At 40.3% G+C, this 17,487-nt stretch overlaps 1 protein-coding gene across 2 annotated transcripts in view; it reads left to right on the top strand.

Moving 5' to 3' along the window:
* LOC133138791 (ataxin-7-like) overlaps positions 1-17,487 on the top strand; it is a 40,013-nt gene that overhangs the window by 7,657 nt on the left and 14,869 nt on the right. For both annotated transcript variants that reach the window (XM_061257827.1, XM_061257826.1), the window contains exons 3-5: positions 1,690-1,899; positions 2,076-2,144; positions 12,922-13,026. In XM_061257827.1, the coding sequence (XP_061113811.1) occupies positions 1,690-1,899; positions 2,076-2,144; positions 12,922-13,026 (384 nt within the window). The remainder of the gene's footprint in view (positions 1-1,689; positions 1,900-2,075; positions 2,145-12,921; positions 13,027-17,487) is intronic.

The raw sequence follows: 17,487 nt of genomic DNA, 5'->3' as shown, positions 1-17,487 counted from the left end.
CTTCGTGCCACCCTTCCAAAGAGTTTGTTTGTATGGAGGTGCAATTTTATGAGACTTGTGACCCCAAGATACAACCAATCTCTGTCATTCTTAAACTGCAATCCTTGGGTTACTTGCCGCCCTCACCCTTTTCCTTACCGTCTGTGGGGATAATATGCATGCTTCTTCCTGGCAAGTTTGCAACCATTCCATATGTTAAAGTGCTCTGAATTGACAGTTATATGGATTTTCCCATGCTGATGGTTGACAAAGGGATTTTGCATGTTTATGGTTGACAAAGGGATTTTGCACGCTTATACCTCATTTTCATACTCTAGTGAAACAGGAAGTAATGGAATGATGACACAATATATTGCCAATTTCACTTCGTTTGGTTTTATTTACAATAATTGTCACGGGTGCCAATATTAGTTTTCAGAAGAAAAATTTGAAAGTAAAAAACACAAACATGAGAGTAAAAGAATTGAAATAAAACTATATAATTTCCCCATATGTTTGAACATAAAATATTGATCATTATCCATGTTTATGATGTGCCTTTTTTCTAAATTTGTATTAAGGGTGCCGATAATTCTGGAGCCCATTGGATATGACTCATTGTACTAACCTAATTGAAGTACACGACTTGCTTTAAAAATAAATGTATTAATTGTCCCATTAGTATGCTATTATAGGCTGCTTAACTTCATGAAACTAATGAAAATGGCTACTATGCAGCTTGAGTGTGCAAGTTCCGTGTTATTGGTAAGCAAATATAAAATTGTTATGGCAAACTTTTAAAATGTAGTCCGTTAGGGTATTCTGTCATACAACTGAAACATAGGTTCCGGAATACATAATATGTGCACGCCTTACTTGTCCTCACGCAGTGAGTAAATTCCTTGATGTATTTGCATCGTAAATTCACTGTACTGACGCAAAAGCTGTGACTGGAGTAACGCGACAGACGTGCGGAAAAGTGTAGGCTTAAGGAAGCAGGCACTCGGTGCTCATGGCGAAAAGTAAAAACAGTTTACGTAAAAAAGCTTTAATAGACTATATCCTCGTCGTATTGGATGATAACCATACTACTGATTCAGTCTTGTCATATATAATTAGCCGCTAGTGCAGACGGATATTAATGTTAGAATTTTCGGTTTGGTGATTAAAGTTACCACATACAGTATCCACAAAGCATGGTACCGTTATTGGCGTTTTTGGTCAATGACAAAACTAAACATGCTTGTAATTCTGGAGCATGGTACCATTATAATGCGTTATGCAAGAATGCTTAGTGAATAAATCGCTGAATCTTATTACATCATGCATATTACATTTCACGCATAACTAGTAGCCAATACACCACCTGTAGACGTTGGATGTGAAGCAGGGGTTTCTCGCAAACGAATCCTGAGAATTCCTCAGGTTTCTTGCGCACATCAGTGAAGTTGTTAGTTTGGTGCCTCCTTAAAGTTTTATCTCCTAAATCTGTGCCTGTATCGCTCAGAATATACGTATCAGATGACGGCGCCGTTGAATAAATCTCCGCTATATTTATTTCGTCAACAGTTGCTCACTGGTTCAGACTACCCTCTGGCTTCAACACATATCTTGGAAACCGGGTATAGGTGACACGGGGAGTAGTAAAGCGTCAGGTAATGCTGAAATGTTGTTTAACCACCTTAAACGCTGACTGCTGTTACATTGTAGCGGAAAGAATGTCGGAAAGGGCCGAAGATGACGTCAGAGCGGAGCAGCGCAAAGCGACCAGGCAACCAAAGCAGCAGCAGATCCAGCAGGGAGAGAGTGTCACAGCAATGGCGACTGTAGGGGAGCGCAGATCTCTGCCCAGTCCAGAAATAATGTTGGGACAGCCCTGGAGCAACTGGGTCGTTGCTGCTAAGCTCCACGGGAACGACGGTGAGGAGTTCACATTTCAAAAAAATAAAATGACGTGTGTTGCGATTTGCGGAAACGGAAGATCTCGAGGTTTTTTGCGTGCATGCAGCTTTTTGAATATGAGAATTGCTACTAGTAGCACAGCTCCTGCAAGTGTAGCTAACTATTTATTTGGCTTTATCCCATCGCTTTCTTAGGTGCAGAATCGGAAGAAAGTTTGAAAGAGTGGGGGGGAAATCGGGAAGCCATGCGGCTTTGCAGAGACGGTGAGTGCTTTTCTCAAGGGGAGGTGTGTTTTGTTTTGGGGGATTTGCACAGCTAGACTTCGTGCACCGGCAGTTATCGGCGTTCCCTTTGAAGCAAGTGTATTTGGTGTATTTGCAGTTGCTAGGGTAAGGGGCAGATACAAATGTGTACACCAATCCAAAATTGTATATAACATGAACAGTAATTGTATCTTGTGGAGTGGGCTTTCATTTCTCACAAGACAACAATTAAACTAGGGCAAATAAATTGGGTATTAACGGTACTGTTCACTTCATAAAGGGTACTTTCTGTCATTTTAAACTCAAAAGAAGTACATAGGCTGTTATGAACAGCTGTGTTATTTTACATCTGAAATGCACTTCTCAGAATCATGCTGCTTCACACGTGCTCCGCTTAATCACCTCACTTTTGCAAGGGAAATTCTTAAATAATTCTTATTTTTGTTCCAAGTTTGTACAGTCGTAGCATTCCTAGTACTAAGCATTGTTCCCAAGTAAGTTACACAAGTCAACTGTAAAAGGTTATTGGGTTCTGATACAATGATTCAGTCTTTATTGTTCAATGAAATAATTAATTACTGCTGAAGTGATAATATAAAGTAGTAGAAATGTGTCAGACTGTAGTGAGAAAATGAAATGCAAAAAGAACCGTTTTAATATTGAGGTGCCACTTTGGTTATTAAGCAACATTATCGCTTAAGGTAGAGTAAACACTGTAGAGTGGAACAAATATACTATGAAAACACATAAGTATGAATTTGTACAGGATTCTGATCAAGTCAGTGAATCATGTTTCCAACAACAACAACAACATGTATTTCTAATTGTTTTTGTTTTTTTCAATTACACAACAAAAACTTTCTTATTCAGTGGCATGTTTCTGTCTGTCATGGCACATTGAGCTAAACACCTGGCATTCCATGGGTTAGATAATGAGGTCTGTTCAACATTCAGGCCTGACTTATTCTATTGAAATATTTGAATAGGTCATGTGCCATACAATCATTATCCAACAACGTATTTAACTATACCTCCCCACTCAACTACTTACCCCAAATAACTAATGGTTTCAGATACACAATTCACACTTGATTGATACCCAATGACTTGTTGTGATGCTCCTATAATGAGTAGTGGTTGTGAGGCTTAACAGGCATGATGCATAATACCATAAATATGGACCTTATAGAGCAGCGGACTGCCAACTTGAGGTGGTTTTAGAACTGTTAAAGATTGGTGAAGAATCGCAAATTAATTCTAAAATTTGTTTTACAAGAGTAGTCACTACTGTTCTTGCTTTACTTTGCTGCTCCCTCAAACTTGCTCCCATCTAAAGCATGCAGTTGTTGTGAACCCCAACTTGGGATGGGACTTTTCACAATTTTCTCTAAAGCTGATTTGTCCTTGCATTAATTAATTCCGTGGCGGAAATTGCTCTCTTTTTTGACCCCTCAGATCTTTCGGATATTTTACATATTTCTTGGAGTAATAACCATGGATATACTTTTGAGAGAGAGAGAGAGAGAGAGAGAGAGAGAGAAAAAAAAAACATTGAAGAAATGTAGGGACTACCCACCTCTATTTTCTATGCCTTCAGTGAACTACTACTTTGACTGAATTAATTGTATCAATTAATTAATTGATACAAAGAATTAGATGATGTTATTATTTTGTTACTACTTTTTACATTTTTGGTAAATCTAAAATATATTCTGTATAGCCCAATGTAGACCTTGATAATTGACACCTTGATAATTGTCCATGTTGCTTCCATTGCCAAAAATATGACCAGTGCCAACAATAATAAAGCCTATTTCAAAAGCATTGAGCGCATTGGATTGCTATCATTTGAGCATGAGTGGCGCTGTAGCACAGTGAACAGGAACACACCGTGGGGACAAGGCGATGATGAGGAAAAAGAAGCCTACTGTGCTGCTGTTAAGCTTATAGATATGCATATTTAACTGGGAAGCACACCCTCCGCCAACCTAATCTGTGCAGCCCTGAAAGTAAGCCTGTGCTGTGCCTGTCTGTGCTGTGAGGGCCAAACATTGGGGCTCCCCATTGATTGAGGAATATCACACTTTTGAAGGCCAAATAATACTTCCCTGATGGTATTTTGAAACTCGATTACCGATAGTTACATTTCATATGAAAAGCTGTGAAAATGTTAAACCCCCCCCCCCCGCCCAATATACAGTACATTGAAGTGCCACGTACTCAATATTTTTCACTGCCTGGAATGGCTTTCCTGCTTTGTAGCAAACATTTTGCTGGTCCAAATCGATTGGTTGAACTAGTCAAAGATGGCTACAAAGTCACATTGCATTTAATTTCATTCCAGGTACTAATATCTCAGAGAAGGGAGAGGGTGCTAGCCAGCTGATAAAAATGTTTTCGTCCGCAACATACAACTCCAGTCAATCTAACTCGGGGATAGAATGTCTTACTTTAGAAGGGTCTGAAAGAAATTTAATAGGAAATTTGCAGGAATATATTATTTCAAAGTGATAGTTGATCAGTTTGATTGTTGTCTAGCTTCCTTATTGCTGTTTCCCTGGCAAGTTAAGTGATATGAACAGTTGTTTAGGTATGAAGCTACGTCATGTACTATTCTAAATTATATAGCTTGCCAGCAAGCAGACTTCACCATGGCTTGGACAGGAAAAGTTTCCAGATAATAATTCCAAACTTTTGATTCCGCATTTTAATGAAGTGGCCTCAAGTCCAGGTTGGCTAATGTTAGCTTACTGCTTATGTTCTGTTAACATTATTGGCAATTTGCCATGACCTGATTAGGTAACTCCAACATATACCCATTCTCGTTTGCTTATGTTCGATCATCATGTTACTGCGATTATGTCGTACCTACCATATGTCTAATAAATAATTACTTTTAAAGTGTATTTTTGTGTCTTCTGGAATAGTTTTCCAGTAGCTTAACTGCGCAAATCAGTATAGTTGAAGTCATGTACAGCACTGATATTTGGTAAATGCTTTTGAATGTCACCCAGAGACTATAAGTGGGGAATTTTGTTCTATAAAGGACAGCATGGTTCCCAATTTCAGAAATAAAATCTCAGTTTGTGCATATCACCGCACAATAGACAAGCTGTTTATAGACTGGTGTGTAATCGCTGCTCAAGCATTAGAAGCATGCCTTTTAAAAAGACAAACCGAGACGTGACTATCAAACTGTTTACTGAAGGCATTTCATGCTTGCATTAGAATTACTGTGAAATATTGACCCAAGCATTGTAGATGGTGCAACTACAATAGAAGTGCCTAAAAACCCTCCATTGAATTATTATTTTTTAACTGGCAGTGGAACTAGTAATACTGGTAACACTGATGGATTTATCAGATGCACATACTTCTGTATTCATTCAACATTACAAGTCAAGCTGTGTGCATTTCACAGTTAATGTGTTCTTCAGAAAAGCAGCAAAAAACAATGAATGAGCCAGAGAAAAAATAAATTGCATTTTTGTCAGATAATTTACTGAAATATGTTCATGTAGAGGTATGTGGAGAACATCTGCATGCTCTCCTATGAGGGAAAGATTAACTATTAACATCTTGTTAACCACGGGCATGCTAGGAACGACTTAATATCAGCCAGGAGATCATTGCAACAAGGTAGCTGACAACTAACATTTCTTAATTGCGAGCATAATAAATGGTAATGGGAACTGGCAACATTGGCCCAATGTTGTATAACTTGTTGGTGTGTAATTATTACATGGACAGCCAAACCTGGGGTAATTTGAATATTAGGCAATACAAATCTCCATGAAATATTTTTTCTCTCGATAAACAGAAAGGATTCTCTGTAAAAAGTAGGTGGGAATGATTTTCTCAGAATGTTCCAGAATGACCATTCCGCAAAACAACTCATTTCTGATGAAACCGCATGTACTGTATATCTTGGAATAATTCTAGATGATTAGCACTGAATTTCTGTTCATCTGTGTCAGTGTGACATTTATTTATAAATGGCTGAATGCTGTGGCTGTGGCATCGTTCAGAGAATGCTGAATACACTTGGCAGTGTTTCTGGAACTACAGCTCTGTTCAAATTATTCACAGCTTCATTTGATAACACATCAAGCTTCTATTGAAAAGTTCCCAGAAAAGTTGGAACAGCCATGTCACTTTTGCTTGTATTCTGGTGAGTGTGACCAAAAAAAAGGGAAAATATTTTGATGAGCATGATGTCTGTGTGCACTTAGTGAGCTAGTATGTCAATTAGATATTATTTACTTTATTTATTTATTTAGCCTGTCTGGTCTGAGTTTAGGGATGACTGATGCTACAAATGGATAAGAACACTTAAACATTCATTAGAAATTGTTAACACTATCCGTGTAGTGTTCAACAATATATAGCTAACAACCTGCAGAGTTCCAACTGATGGATATTACTGGCGGCAAATGAAAGGGCTGATAAACTTTCTTAGAAGCAACTTGGAATGTATTGTTAATTTATCAAATGTATTCTCTGGCATTGTGCAATTCACAACACATTATCAACAAATGGGATGTTTTAATGCATAAGTCTTTTTGTTTTTGCACCTTTTAATGTCAACAATCTGTTTCAATGCTAAAATAATAAGGCAAATGTCAGGGAAGGAGGTTGTACATTTTCACAAAGACTTCAAAAAGAGTTCCAAAAAATATTTTTTCATGCCACAATGTGAAAACCCTTAAGTCCCAGACAGTCAGTTAGTGTTGGCAGGCGCGGTTTAGTTTTCTCGTGAACCTTATTCAGTTTTTCCCCCAAGTACAATATGTTGACAGGAGCTGGGAGCATTTTCGGATGAAGCGCTACTAGCAAAGTGGATATTACGAGCCCTTTGCTATGTTTGTAGGGCTCGGCTGTGTGCTCATGATAGAATTCCATGAAACGGATGACTCTACACCCCCCCAAACATAATGAAATGATTCAGAAAAAGTTTTGATTGTGATTGGTCGGCCGACCCAACAAGCAGTGCCATCCATTCTAACATCCACCCACTCCGCATGAGCAAAAACGGGGCCAAGTTGACCTCCATTTTTCAACTCACTTCTTGACTGAGCAAACCATGCTCCCTCCAGGGCATTGCTCATCCCTCCTGAACACTCCTCCTCTGTATGGCAGCTACAGTAGTCGCCTGGTAACACTGCTTTTCATATTTGGTGCTGACAGCAGCTGATCCCTGTTGCTAACACAGCTGCTCATCTTGCGTAAAAACGGTACTCTAAAAACACTCCGGCTCACCTTTTGTCTGCAGTGTATCTTTTTTGATTACTTTCCTAATGACAATAGCTGAATGGCGTGTGAATATGCTGAAAGGTTGTGGGAATACGCTACTGAGGTAAATATACGTCTGAATATACTACTTAAATACAAGCGCCATTAAGACGAGTCTCCGGACGTTCATGTCTGAAACATGACCCGGTGTCTCAGCTCCGTAGAATGACTGGGATAATGGCTTCCCTCCGCTTCACCTCCGTGATGACTCACAGGCTGCCGGGTTGTGGCTGCATCGGGCCCCCTCTGCATCACGGCTCCCTGACCCATTTAACTCTTACAGGCAGGGGAATTCTCATTCCGAGTATCGGCTCTTACTGCGCGTAGTTAATTCCTACATGTTGCTCTTCCTTGTTTTTAAACACTTGCTGAAAACTAATGCTACCATTTGAAATACCGTACAATCATTATGGCCTAAGCCAAGTTCGACGACATGGTTTGAATCTTTGATTATTCATCGTAGTTTTATTAAAACCAAGAAGGTAATACTGGTGGGAAGACTAAGAAACGTTGTTTGGATATTTATTGCCTTCCTGTACATCAGCAAAAGATGCAAATAAAAGTGGAGCGAATGCTTGAATATTAATGTGGTACACAAAAATAAATGTGAAAAGGAGGAACTGGAAAAACTGACAAAACTACCAAATGTAGATCTGATACTGCCTTTGGCGATGTGTGCAGTGCATTGATTCTGAATTGCACCATACTTCCAGCCGCCACAGGTAAATGCTCGTTCTCAAAACAAAAAACTTATCAAGAAATGCTTCAGGAGCAGAATGAGACGAGAGACTAAGTGGGTTATCCATACTTAAATTAATGACATAGCCAAATGTTAAATTGACAGAGCCAGGAATTTGGACCTGTAGAGCTTGGTGGATGATTTCACTGAGCGCAGGTTGCGCTGGATGTCCTTTTAAAAGCATTTTATTTTTTTTGCCGTTAAGGCAACATTAGTCAGAAAGAGTAATGTAATATATTGATGTTGTCTCCTATCTGTTAGTAACATTACAGCTATCTATTCGGAGGACTGGCTAGCTCTTATCCCTGTGCAACTGTCTGTGGTTCTGAATTGCTGGTGCATGCTCACTGCAAGTATGTTACTGAAGGGGAGGGGGCCCCAGAATATAATTTGCACCGGGCCCCGACAGGTTGGGCCACTGTTCATGGTTAAATATCTTTTATTATTACACGTGTACGTTATTCAAGTATTACTGTGGTAATACAGTGTAAAAATCAGGAAGGAGGGACAGCTTACCCCGTTTGCTTCTTGACAGTGTGATGAAACAAAGTCATGAAAACGAATGTCATGATGACATACAACACACAGCCCCATCTTGTTTATAACATCTTGTTGTAAACACTCAAGCTTCTGAGCTTTAAGGGCAAAGTGAATAGTTTTTATCACTCAACAATAGACTGGCAGCAGCATTACTTGGTCCCTTATTAAATTTCCAAGCAGTCTTGGAGTCTGAATCCTGTTTGCACATTAAGCCTCGATTCAGTTCCTGCTGTGCAGAGCACTTTGTACCATGAGAGCTGTTCGCTGTGGACATCTTTTCTGAGCATCAACAAGAACCAAGAACAGAACGTGCTTTAACGTTCAGTATTTAAAGCCTGCAAGAGAGTGCCTAATTTCAAACAAATAATCAACACTTCCATGTTGTTAAGCGACTGAAAACCCTCCGAGTTCCAATCACCTCCTGCTCTGATGTGTGGGTGCGATTCATGTTGTCAGTCTTTTGTTGTGATCTCTTAATTAGACTATCTAATTTGCTCTAGCTTTGAGGCATCAAGTCTGACTACATTGTTCTTATCTCTTTTGAAAAGGGTCTCCTTCATTTCTCATTCCTCTGTCGTCCTCTTTTACATGTGACAGATTATTTATATTTTGATTAATATTCACATATGAGTCCAGTTTTAACTTGGCAGACAGACATTGAGTGTATACCTCTGCATTTGCCTATTCTATGTTATACTGTGTTATACTAAAGTTGCTCTGGATGAGAGCATGTGCTAAATGAATGCAGTGTTTCAACACAAGGTTCCACTGCGTTTGACATGAAAGTGTTTTATGCGTACACAAATTCTGTGTTTCAGACCTCATCAGCACCTGCTATGAGATTGTTGATGTGTCACGCACGTAATGCGTGCAATTTAGCCAAAACGTATGATCATGATTGACAACCCACCAAGCCAATTACAATCACTTAATAACCTCTTTGTATGTGTCAGTTGTGAAATTTCAAATGTACAAAAAAAGTATGTACAAGCACCTAGTACATACAGTTTCTACAGTCATTCCTGTTGCAGAGAATAAATACTCTTTGTATTCTGTTTATATTTGACTTGAATGGGGAACATCTTATCTTACCTCTGTGGTGAAGACTAGCTTTAAATTCATACCTTGCCTATGCCTTGCTATATTTAAATGTCCTTCTCATTTATTCTGGATAATTGTTTACCTTCTTGGCTGATGCTTATTTACTTTAGGTTATGTGGAAATGAATTTAGTCATTAAATAATATGTTGTTCAGTCTGAGTGTTCTTTGAGAACTAAAAAAGATGTTTCTGACCACCAAAGTCATATTGAGACTTGCCAAAGTCTGGGTGTTTTTATAGTACTTATCAAATCAGCTCAACACCAGCCATACCTGTTTCACATGCACTTCAGGCTGCCTTTGTACAGTTTCTTACACGGACCCCTCCTCGCCTGGGAATGCATTATTAACCTGCTGAACTGCACTGACCTTGCTTCAGGTTCCTAGCCACGTATTCATAAAGCGTCTGCTAAGTATATAGGCAGGGGAACCCTCATCCTAGGTCAGTGCTCCTACTCTATAAACACAGGCCGTGGTCTCTATGAATATGATATTGTAGCATCACACACGCTAGTTCATGCAGTCATTCCCTGGATAAACCCACTTTACAATAAGATTGCATGAATTGGCATTAATTAATGTAGTTAACATTAATCAATTAAACATGGTATTACATTTTCATTAGTTAGTAGTACATCATTCATTAGTACATTTACTTATGTTATTATTTACATGAATATTCATAAATTAGCAAATCGTAAAATAAATTTTGAATTAGTTATCCATTGACACATGGATTGGAATTTTCATTCCAATATGAATTGACAGTACATAATAGTTTTTAACATTAATTGTGTACAAATACATAAACAAAGCTGTACAGATTAAATTCTCAGTGGTTTGTTGCTAACTACAGGTGACCTTATTGTGAAGTGTTGCCACACATACAGTAGTTATGTTTATTAAATCTATAATCCCCAATATTTTTCTACAATGCACAGAAAATCTTCAAATTTTACATAAATGTTTTTTATTTTATTTAAAAAAAAAAATTTTTTACAGTTGCATAAATGTCTTTTCTGTGGCTCTATGACAAACAGGCATATCAGCCGGGGTGGAATAAGGTTTGTTGTGATATGTGGGCACAGTCAGGATTCGATGCACTGAAACCCTTGGCACAAGCACATCCTCCCTCCTGAGTCATCCTCTGGGCTTTAAGAGGATGTGGTCCTTGATATCAACATTGGAATCATGCATGAGGGCATACGAGCACATACTGAGAAGAACAGTCCATCCACCCTCATACTGTACCAACAGACTTAAGGATAACCAGATATTGTAATAATACAATATAACAATACAATATTCTTCTTCATGAATATTTGTCAATTTTGGGAGGCTTGTCACCTGTTGTTTGGACACTACCCATAGTGGGATAAAATGTTTGTGAGAACTGTTTTTGATGCTGGTGTGGTATTGGAATCAACCTTGGGTGAATGCTAAATTATTACTTTGAACTCACATTCTATAGCTCTAAGGTTTAACCCTTAATAAGCCCATGAACGCTAGCTCTAGCAACTGCAGATATTTAATACAGAGATTAAAAAAAGAATATGATCACTTGTTAATCACAGTGGTTCTTGTTTGCAGTGTGACTTGTTGCCTTTATTGTGCCTGGACTTTTAGCTTAAACAGTAGGTAGCTTGTTTTCTGTGTGACTCCTCTGTTTGTACCATACAGACGGTTTGGTATGGATCCAGACCACATCCTCCATTGCCATCAGCCCCTCAAGGTGGGGAAAAGGTGGATTTAGCGATGCCCATGGGGGAAGGGACTTCTGTTGACAGGTTATACGTGTCAGCTCCAGCTCCCCCCTCTGTTCAATCAGACACCTGCAGTCTCTGCACCGGAAGTGTCTTCCACTAACTGACTGTGGTGTGAAAAGAAGCAGCCATTTGGTGTTGCAGGATTCTGGGGAGAATGTGTGTTCTCTTCCTGACTGACCAGGGGGTCAAGAAACAAGAAGGCACTCAAGCCAGGCATTGAAAATTGAGAGAATATAGGGGTGGAAGCACTACAATTTTGTCCGTATGCGCACATCTTCTCGAATGTTTGTTCAATTTATTTCTTAAATTCTCCCGAGTTGTCAATCATCGTAGTTTTTGTTTTAATAGGTTTGAAAGAAAGCTGAATCTAAAACTGCATTACTAATCTCATATCCTAAAAGTGGTTTATTCAAATGTCGACATCGTTCAGTGGTGTGATTGAGTCAGCACTTAATTTGTAAATCTGGTGATGGAACAAAAAGTGCCCCAGTGAGGGTGGTGACCAATGCTCAAGGTCCCAGAATTCAAGAGTGGAGGGGACCCTCACTTGGAATAGGGTGTGTGTTGGGATTGCCGCACTGCAGGGTGAGGGTGGGGGAGATTTGGGGGGAGTTGGGAAGGGGGGAAGGCGTTGCGGGCTGGAGGGTGCCGCCGAATATCAAGGACACTAAATTCATAAAAATATAATTTTTTATTTTATTCCTTCACGCACATAGTTCCTGAACGCAGCCAGTTTAAAACCAACCATTATTTTATAATGCTAACTGATTTAAGAGGATAATTCAGTATTAGGCTTGTGCTGGTATCGGCTTGTGTGAAAGGTTATTAGTATTCTCTCCACACTAGGGAGTGAGTTGGCTGTCAGTTGACAAGATTTTATGAGCAACTGAGCTTTCTCATACTGTATATATTTCTTACACATATTTTCAGCACTAGCTAGAATTTAGAATTCAGTGCTTGGCTTACTGTTACCTAAGCCATGTAAAGCTGTTGCCAGGCTCTCAAATGCATACTTGCTAGTACTGTTTTGCTAGTATTGTATTACTTGTTTTTTCTGACTGGCAGGAGCCTTCGGTAATCTTATCTGTATTAATCCATGGTGTCATTTTTAGTATTGGATTTAGCTTGTAGGTTTGAATGTATCTTCGATGTGTGTGGTAGGTCTCCAGGCCGGTGCGGGTTTGTATGTACAGTATATGCTAAGCTTGCCTAACCTACTTTCAAGAACCTGAAGTATTTGACCTTTAACAAATTGGGTGTTGAATACTGCCGTAAATCTGGACCAGCCTCTGTATCTGCCTTTCTCTGTTAACACGATTGCTGTGTTCTCTCTGTATGCAGACATGCCCATATTTGGACAGTGCCCAGCGCAAGATGACTTCTATCTGGTGATGTGCAGTTGCTGCAGTCAGGTGGTCAAACCACAGGCCTTTCAAGCACATTACGGTAAGCCAGAGGGGACATTTGTCATTTGCTCCAGGGATGCCCAGCGCTGGCTAGCTCTAGTACACCTTATTGTTTTGGTGCAAATGAAGGTGCAGCCATGTTTGGTGAATTTGTGGGATTGTTTCTGGTTCTGTGAGGTTGGCAGTAGGAACGCATTCTCAGACTGAACACCAGACTGCTCACCGCTAACGTTAGCCGCTATTGCTCGCTATTAATGTATTCACAACACTAATAGCTGAAGCTTAGACCAGTAATACTTGTAAAATAATAATGATACTACAAAAACCCTCATTGGTTGGGTGCAGAGGTTGTTCAGGGCATCACCAATCCTTCCTGTTGGAAGTGTCATGGCCAGGTGAAGCTGGATCCTCTCCTGGGTGAGAGCTGTTAGAAATGGTACCGCATGTTGAAGTGCATGTCTGCCTGTTGGTTCTCTCCCTTCAAGGGGTGAAATCTGTGCACGTCATCCAAGCTTCTCAAATTGGATTGTAACATACCATACATCCATCCAACCATCTGACATCACTTCATTTGCACTTGTAGTTTTGCATACAGTAATAGCACCATCGACTCAAAAAAGAATTCAAAAAGTTCTAATTTATTATTTCAGACCAGACCTGGGTCAAATACCTAATTGTTTTAGATTCAAATACTTTTCTATGCTCCATAGATCTTGTCTTGTTAAATTGAGTCAACCAAGTGCACAAGAAGACAGGGTTTGCGCTTTGAGAGAGTACTTTATAGGTTCCAATCCACCAGACAAGCTCAGCAAAGCGTAGAAAAGCATTGAATCGAAAACAGTTATGTATTTGACCCAGGTCTGTTTCTGACTACTGTTCATGCCATCATCCCAATCCAGAATCCCAAACTCCTCCCCTCAGGTTGCTGATTGGATCATGTTGTGAATGACAGCATAGGGCTGTGGACCTGTAAACTGTCTCTAAGCCAGTAGTGTGAGTAATAATACCACATCAAGTAATAATATTACAGTCATTATTATTCATAATCAAAATAATGACAATTTGTAAAACTTGTTATTCCAAGTTTTCATTATTATTAGTTTTATTATGGTTGATTATACTAATAATATTAAGAAGCATTATTCATAATTTTAAAAATTTAAAATATAAAAAAAGATATATTCATAATTATTTGAGCATCATACATACGCTTTGGATGGAAGTTGCTTATGTGTTGTATGGGAGTTTGTCGTTAGCTCGTGAGTCATGACCTCGTAAAAACCGAGTTCATTCCACCTCGCCTCGAGTCATGAATCATAACAGTGGTGACACATAATCCTTGTCTACGGGGGACAGACAGAATTGTGTTTATACTTCGGATGCTCACAGGAACGTAGCGCGCTCCTGAGTAAAGGCTCTCATATGGATTATATTTGGTGGTAATAGAAAGCGCTGCGTGTGATGTGCGGTTTCGGGCAGGAATGTGTTCCAGATACGCGCAGGGGAGTGTAGGCCTCGGAGCACTGGGACGGCCTTTGTCCCACATAACTATGGAGAATGGGTGAATCAGAGCTGGGGACTTGGGGGAATTCCGCGGCGGGATTCTCAGTAACGCGGAGTTTCGGCCTGTAATCCGCCAGCGCCGACTGCAGTGCGGAACCCTTGCGCTTGGCGAGGCCTCCCAGGTGCTTTGAGCTTCACCGCTGGGATGGGGAGGTACCGGAGGCCCCACGGTAGCAGAACGGAGTAATCTAGGCGGGGAGGGTGCGTGTTTTGCCTGATGAGCTTTTAACGGAGCCCTCCCTTTAGCTGCCTGAGAGGCTAACGCTAAGGCTTTGAATTCGGTGTGAGCTGATGTACAGTATAGTCCGTAAGTATTTGGACAACGGTGCGATTTATGTTCTTTTTGGAGGCCTGTAGCGTAGTGGTTAAGGTACATGACTGGGACACGCAAGGTTGGTGGTTCGATCCCTGGTGTAACAACAATAAGTTCCGCACAGCCGTTGGGCCCTTGAGCAAGGCCATTAACCCTGCATTGCTCCAGGGGAGGATTGTCTCCTGCTTAGTCTAATCAACTGTACATCGCTCTGGATAAGAGCATCTGCCAAATGGCATTAATGTAATGTAATGTTTTGGCGCTGTACTCCAGAACGTGGCATTTGAAATGGAGCCGTGTGATTTGAATTGAAGTGCTGACTGTCATCTTTAATTTGAGGGTAATGGGTTATCCATGTAGGAATTACATCAAATACAACGTGCTGGAGTACAGAGCCAAAAGAGAAGAGATTAATTGTAGCGCTGTCCAAAAACTTATGGACTGCGCTGTAGGTAGCAGGGGAGGGAGATGTGAAGGGGAGTCTGGGGAGTCAAAATGTCTGTTTGAGGATCCTGAGTGGGTTATGAGGAAGGGTCATGTTCTCTGAATGATGTTCAGGGCAAATCTGCTCATGATGTTCTCAGAGAGAGAACGTTTGTCTTCCACTTTGGTTGTTACGGTGTCAGTTTCACGGTAAGTAACCGTATATGATCTGTTGGTTACTGCACCATTGACATTTCTTGAGAAAAAATAAATAAAAATGATTCAGATACTTTGCCGTCTAAATGCTTCACTTTTTTTTTGCTTCCATAATAGGTGACCTCTTCATAAGAGTTTTTATTTAATGTGGCACATTAAATAATGCTAATTTTGGATGGATGCAAATTTTAATACTCTGTCTATGGGGGTTTTCTTTATTTTGGTTATCATTAAGCTAATCCCTGGTTAAGCAGAAATTAAGATAGCTGCATGGCATGCACTGTTAATTGCCTGATTCCTGGGCACACAGCTGTTGACTTGCTGCAGTTCTGTCTGAAGCTCCATTTGCTTACAAATTATTTATTTTGTTCTTCTAAATCGAACCAATGTTGATAACTTCTTGCTGAGAAGTGCTGCGTGCAAACAAATGTAGGGGTGTATAACTGATTGTGCATTAGTAATACCGGACAGGGCTGCTACATTTCTCTTCTTTTAACACGCTGTTATGTTTTGGGAATGGCCACATAAGACCGTGAAACCATAAAACCATGATAATTCTGGACAAGGTTGTCTTACCATGACAATCTCACACTATGACAGCCCTATGGTCCTCTCAGATGCCTGGTGGATTAATATGGGGTGCCCTCCAGGGTGAAGGATAGGTGCAGCAAGGGGGGAGGACTTAGCTGGGAAGTAGAGTCTCAGTTTTAACCAAGATGAGCTCAAGTCAGTGACTTGTCATCCAAGTGGGGTGTCTTGTAAGCAAGCTGTGATGTATGCTGAGAGAAATGTATCTGGGATGGGGGTAAGCACAGCGCATGTCTACTGAAGACCCCTTTAGGGGGGTCGTCATGTGTAATGTGTCATCAGCATAGGAATGATAAGACAGGTCATGTGGGGAAATGACAGCTGATGACTACCAAATGCTAACCAAGCTAGCTGCAACCTCAAATATCCCCCAGTTACACCTGTCTGCTTTCTGGTTGGCTGGAAAATGTCCCTAGCTCTTCTCTATCCTGCTCTCTGGTTGATTCATAATGTTGGATGGTAATAGGATACTGAGATTCCTGCAGAAATGAGGGGCACTGTCAGGAATCTGTCCCAAAAATGTCAACATATCATCACCGGAGGCAGTGCCCAGGTACCAGTCGGTACATGATTTGTTATTTAGCTGACGTTTTTATCCAAAACGACTTGATTAGACTACATGGCAACACTTGGCCTTGAACTATTTATCTTCTGGGTCCCAGTCATACCCCTTACCCCATGCCCTTTCGCAGTGTGGGTTGTGGGTTTGATAGTGGGCTATGTACACACCTACACCTACACCTGCTGCTCTGTTTAGGGATGGATGACACCCATGTCGCATCAGTAACCTGTACTTTTACTAAGTCAGGACTCTCATTTCTCACACTGCCTGTACTGAGTGTGTAACCAGATCTGGGTGAAACACTTAATTGTTTTGGATAGCTACTACTATGTCAGGCGTCAAGCCATTGTCCCCCATCCAATGAAATCAGAGTTGGGGAAAGTGCATGGGGTGTGGGACAACATGTTTACCATTTGCATGATAAAAATGTTCTTATACATAATTTCTGACCTGACCTGGGGCACATACATAACTCCTTGAAGTGCGTCTGATAGGTGCCTGAGCGTGTAAATAATAAGGGATCACCATTACTACAATCGTCACATATGCTGAAATCAACATTGTTATCGTACTGTTTTAGTGGCTATTTGCACTCATTTGGCTTTATCATATGCTTGTGGTACAAACACATGCTTGAGTAGCTAACAGCACAGTCTAAAAGCAAAGCCGATGACATTGACCTTATGATTTCATATTGCTTGGTATGCGTGTATAGCTTATTAATATTAACTTGCATGAGGAGTTAAGAAGATGGCTTTTTCTTCCAGTTGGAATGCTGGATTATTTCCTCCTGGTTGTACCGTTGGCTCTGTCCTCTCTAGGCGAGCATTCACGGC

Source organism: Conger conger, chromosome 10 (genome assembly GCF_963514075.1).
Source record: "Conger conger chromosome 10, fConCon1.1, whole genome shotgun sequence".
NCBI classification, from domain to species: Eukaryota; Metazoa; Chordata; class Actinopteri; order Anguilliformes; family Congridae; genus Conger; species Conger conger.
The sequence above is the reverse complement of the archived record's forward strand: the minus strand, read 5'-3'. Positions and strand labels throughout refer to the sequence as shown.